The sequence below is a fragment of the Rhinopithecus roxellana genome, chromosome 16 (assembly GCF_007565055.1).
Source record: "Rhinopithecus roxellana isolate Shanxi Qingling chromosome 16, ASM756505v1, whole genome shotgun sequence".
Lineage (NCBI taxonomy): Eukaryota > Metazoa > Chordata > Mammalia > Primates > Cercopithecidae > Rhinopithecus > Rhinopithecus roxellana.
The window spans coordinates 51,250,377-51,255,908 of record NC_044564.1 but is presented as its reverse complement, the minus strand read 5'-3'; the positions used below and the strand labels follow the sequence as shown (position 1 = coordinate 51,255,908).

General features: G+C 50.3%; 1 protein-coding gene across 1 annotated transcript; it reads left to right on the top strand.

Annotated features, from left to right (window-relative positions):
- Nucleotides 1-2,545: 2,545 nt before the first annotated feature.
- LOC104663298 (forkhead box protein D4) lies at nucleotides 2,546-4,784 on the top strand. The gene is given in 3 exon segments (XM_030920024.1): nucleotides 2,546-3,733; nucleotides 3,735-3,940; nucleotides 3,994-4,784. Coding segments are annotated over 3 exon segments (1,623 nt in total). The 5' UTR covers nucleotides 2,546-2,854; the 3' UTR covers nucleotides 4,532-4,784.
- Nucleotides 4,785-5,532: the final 748 nt, after the last annotated feature.

The following is a 5,532-nucleotide window of genomic DNA, read 5'->3' as shown; positions in this document are numbered from 1 at the left end:
GCCTCCCGAGTAGCTGGGACTACAGGCGCCCGCCACCTCGCCCGGCGAGTTTTTTGTATTTTTAGTAGAGACGGGGTTTCACTGTGTTAGCCAGGATGGTTTCGATCTCGTGACCTCGTGATCCGCCCGTCTCGGCCTCCCAAAGTGCTGGGATTACAGGCTTGAGCCACCGCGCCCGGCCTCACATGCCATGCAGGGGGCGCTGGGGAGGAGGCATCTGGGATTTTGTGGTTGAATAAGACACCTGGCCTGGCTCTCCTGGAGCTTAGTTTAGTAGGTCACACAAGCAGTCATTGGCAAATTTGGGATTCAAACAAATCTGTTAGGCTCAAACCTGTCTGTTATTTGCCCCTACAAGCTGCATATAAACTGAGGAGCCTTAAAGGATAGAAACTTCAGGAGTAGCGAAGTTTTAAAAAAAGATTATCAAGAAAACTGTTTTCCAGATTTTATCCTGAAGGCACTAGCTACTTTAAGCTATTTTTTTTATCATATTTTGCGCTTGCAGTTGGCGTTTGATTTCTCACTGAACATTCATTGTCATAGACACTGTGACAATCAATGGCATAATACTATTTTATGCTGCATTTTTATTAGATGGCACCTCAAAGATTCCCCAAGTAGGTGGGTTTTAAATTATTAATATATACTGTGGCATAGTATCTTACTTGGTATTTTAATAAGATCTTTATTAATATAACAAATATTAAGTTTTATCCCCTGTAGTGCTACTTTAATCTCTGGGCTAATTTTAATGAAGCCAATCTAAAAATTGTGTTACTTCTAAGGATGTCGAGTGAGTGAGTTGAACAATTCTGCTGTCATATTGCCCCTCCCCAGTGCAGATAGTGAATGAGGACCCACTGATTTAAAGGCAACACTACAGCCACTTCTTGCCTCACTGAAGTCCCAAGTTTTATTATTAAGGTAAAAGCACTTAATGTTGACATTTCTGAAAGAATGAAGAGGCCGGGCGCAGGGGCTCACGCCAGTAATCCCAGCACTTTGGGAGGCCGAGGCGAGCAGATCACGAGATCAGGAGATCGAGACCATCGTGGCTAACACGGTGAAACCCCGTCTCTACTAAAAATACAAAAAATTAGCCTGGCATGGTGGCGGGCGCCTGTAGTCCCAGCTACTCAGGAGGCTGAGGCAGGAGAATGGCATGAACCCGGGAGGCGGAGCTTGCAGTGAGCTGAGATCGCACCACTGCACTCCAACCCGGGCAACAGAGCAAGACTCTGTCCCGAGTATATAAATAAATAAATAACCAACCAACCAAATTAGCTGGGCATGGTGGCGGGCGCCTGCAGTCCCAACCACTCAGGAGGTTGAGGCGGGAGAATGGCGTGAACCTGGGAGGCAGAGCTTGCAGTGATCCTAGATTGTGTCACTGCACTCCAGCCTGGGTGACAGTGCGACTCCATCTCAGGGGGAAAAAAAAAGAATGAAGAGCCAGAGCCAGGCATAGTGGCACGCCTATAGTCCCACCTACTCAGGAGGCTGAGGTGGGAGGATCACTTGAGCTCAGGGATTCAAAGCCAGCCTGCGCAACATAGACCCTGTCTCTAAAAATGAATTGGTTAAAAAGGATGAAGAAAGGAAGGAGGAAAGGGAGAGAGAAAAGCCCTTATAGACTGGGTGCATTTCTTGTATGTAGGGCCACTTTGTCAGAACAGGAATTTTCACACTAGGCCCACACTGTTATGTGTGAAATCAATTAGTTGGTTATGGCCATTTTTAAAAAAACGAAATATCAGTGATCACTATAGTGTAAATATATTGTTTTGTGAAACCCATCTTAGATGTGTATTATGTCTGTATGTGTAAGATTGTGATATAAAAGGTATTTCTCACTGTGGTTAAATATTCAAAGAAGTTGGAGAACCATTGCTGCAAGGGGACAGAGGGCTCCGTATGAGCTCTCCTGCCTTCCCTGAATAAACTCACACAATTTAGTGCTGGGACATTTGAACCTCTTCTGAAAATGTGAGTCAGGGAGAGTATCTTGGGGAGATCGGGAGGAAGATAGAAGGAGCAAAGCGACATACCCCCTGAAGCCCCCTATTCAGCTTGGGAATGTTGTCAGAACCTAAAATATAATTCAGCTCACCATTCCGGGTAAGGACAGACTCTACCAAAGAAAATGGGTGATTACCAGCTGTGAAACACTAAAACATACTTTTTCGGTTACACATTCCTTTACAAACAACCGTGTACATTTCGGCCCCCCGCCCCACCATTTCTTTTCTCCAGGAGGGAAGGCTGCATGTCGAGGTGGTCATAGATTGTTGAGTATCATACTTTTCTACCTCGTTTTTATTTGCGCGGTTTTAAATGCGCCTTAACCCATGCAAAGCCTGGCCAAGATTGCTGAGTATCACACTTTCCTATCTCGTTTTTATTTGTGCGGTTTTAAATGCACCTTAACAGAACCCATGCAAAGGCCGGCCAACTGGCTGGCTGCGCGGGATGAGTAGAGCATCTTCCTTGGTGGCAAGTGAGTGCGAGGAGGAGGGGCCTGGGCTTTTCTCGGTCTGGTGTTTGCCCAGAAGACCCTCATCATTGGACTGCGTCAGGAGGGAGTGGCACCGCTCCGAGGTAAGGGAAGAAGGGTTATAAAGCAGGGAGTCCACCACACATGGTCTTGAAGTAGCTTTTATAAAAGGCAAAGTGCATCTTTGCCGGACGTTGTTGGAAAGGAATAGAAACAAGCAGACGAAAACATCCCAAAGGGTAACCACTAGCGTTCCTGCTTCTTGCAACATTCATCCCAGGCCTCCAGCTGAGCCCGCCCTAGGCCAGGTGATCAGCCGGCCGCCACATTCCCTGCAACTGAAGCACCTGCTCCTCCATGAACTCGCCAAGAGCTGAGCGCCTTCGCTCCACACCTCAGCGCAGCTTCCGGGACTCCGATCGGGAAGAAGGTAAAATCGATGTCCTGGGAGAGGAGGAAGATGAAGACGAGGGGGAGGACGAGGAGAAGGAGGCGAGCCAGTCGTTCCTAGAGCAGTCGCCCCAGCCGGGGCTGCAGGTGGCACGGTGGGGCGGGGGTGCGCTTCCCCGAGAGCACATCGAGGGCGGCGGCGGCCCGAGCAACCCCTCGGAGTTTGGCACCAAGTTCAGGGCACCGCCAAGGTCTGCGGCGGCCTCTGGAGACGCCCCGCAGCCGGCAAAGCCCCCGTACTCGTACATCGCGCTCATCACCATGGCCATCCTGCAAAGCCCTCACAAGCGCCTCACGCTCAGTGGCATCTGCGCCTTCATTAGTGGCCGCTTCCCCTACTATCGCCGCAAGTTCCCCGCCTGGCAGAACAGCATCCGCCACAACCTCTCGCTGAACGACTGCTTCGTCAAGATCCCCCGCGAGCCGGGCCACCCAGGCAAGGGCAACTACTGGAGCCTGGACCCCGCCTCCCAGGACATGTTCGACAATGGCAGCTTTCTCCGGCGTAGGAAGCGTTTCAAGCGCCACCAACTGACCCCGGGAGCCCACCTGCCCCACCCCTTCCCTCTACCTGCTGCACACGCCGCCCTGCACAACCCCCACCCAGGCCCTCTGCTTGGGGCCCCTGCCCTGCCACAACCTGTCCCGGGGGCCTACCCCACCGCCGCCCCCGGGAGACGCCCGTGTGCTCTGCTGCACCCACATCCTCTTCGCTACCTACTGCTCTCGCCCCCGACCTATACCGAGGCACCGAAGAAAGCAGAAACCGGGGACCTGGAGACCCCGGGCACCCTTCCGGTGCTGCAGCCCTCACTTGGTCCCCAGTCTTGGGAGGAGGGCAAGGGTCTGGCGTCGCGACCGGGAAGCGGATGCATCTCTTTCAGCATTGAGAGTATTATGCAAGGGGTCAGGGGAGGGGGTACAGGGGCTGCGCAGAGTTTGTCCCCGACCGCCTGGAGCTACTGCCACTTGCTCCAGCGACCATCATGTCTGTTGCATCCCCAGGCCGCTGCCCCTTTGCTGCATGTATCTGCCGCCGCCGCTGCTCGGACAATTTTGCAACAACAGCAGCAGCATCAGCAGGAGTACTGCGCCAAAGGCTGCGCTCCAACCAAGGGCGCGGTGCTGGGCGGGCACCTGTCGGCCGCCTAGGCGCTGCTGAGGTATCAGGCAGTGGCAGAGGGCTCTAGGCTGACTTCGCTGGCTGCTCCTTTGGGCGGAGAGGGGACCTCACCGGCTTTTTGAGTATCACCCACGCCCAGTTCCCTGGCCAATTCCGCAGGGCCCTCCAAGAGCCAGGTGGGAGGGCGGAGCCACCCGCAGCTGCTCACTCCACCTTGTGCGGCCCATACTGGGCGTGTGCATCTGAACCCCGCTGCAGAGCAAACAAGAACTTCTGTTCCCTGCAAAATGGTTAGAAAGAAACAGCTGGATTACGTTCCTCTAAAAAACCACCTGAATGTAACCTTCGCAGGGCGTCAAGTCGTTTTTTCTTGCCTTCGGTTGTGGCTTCTACGGCTTTCCCGATTCGCACATTTCCTGGGGGACTATGAACGTGAGTGGGGTATTTTGTTCTGGCATTAAAAGAAAAGCAAACAAACAAAAACACAGCTTCCGATGCAAACATGTCCCCCCTTCTTTACTTCCTTGGAACTGGAAGTATTATTCCTAAGTCAAGTGCAAAATGCTTCCGCTCTCTGTCTTCCTGATAGGGATGTTTAATGTAAGTAGCACATTAATTTCAGAACATTGATTTCTTATCTGTGTGTCTGACGTGCCATCTTTAATGTTAAAAGTAAGCCTAGTTATATAGACGAAATAAAATGCTAAGTCACTACACTACATTGTTTATTTTCTATTACGTCTCATTCTTCCCTTTCTAAATGGAACTTTTTAAAACCCACGTTATTTTCTCTCAATTTATTTTCACAATTCATATTTATTATAGATAGCAGAAGTAATCCATGTTAATATGGACTTAAAAACTTCCAAATATTTGAGGTTGAAAATGTCCTGGCTTTTAAAATAGGAAATTTACTATTTATGAGACTTCCAAAAGAAAAAACTAGGAGGGCATGTAAATATATTCTCCATATATTTTTCATCACCCCCCAACAAGCTGGAAAACAATTTGAGATCAATTTGAAATACAGTGGCCAACATTTACTCAGGGAAAATAAAAAGGCTTTATATATGTTTTAAAGCATTAGAATTTTCAAAACTTACTCCTTAAAAACATTCTGGGCCGGGCATGGTGGCTCACGCCTGTAATCCCAGCACTTTGGGAGGCCGAGGTGGGCGAATCACGAGGTCAGGAGATCGAGACCATCCTGGCTAACATGGTGAAACCCCGTCCCTACTAAAAGATACAAAAAACTAGCCGGGCGTGGTGGGGGCGCCTGTAGTCCCAGCTACTCAGGAGACTGAGGCAGGAGAATGGCGTGAACCCGGGAGGCGGAGCTTGCAGTGAGCCGAGATTGTGCCACCGCACTCCAGCCTGGGCGCCAGAGCAAGACTCTGTCTAAAAAAAAAAAAAAATTCTGAAGATTTTGCGACTAGAAAGGTTTAATTGTTACTTGGCGTCA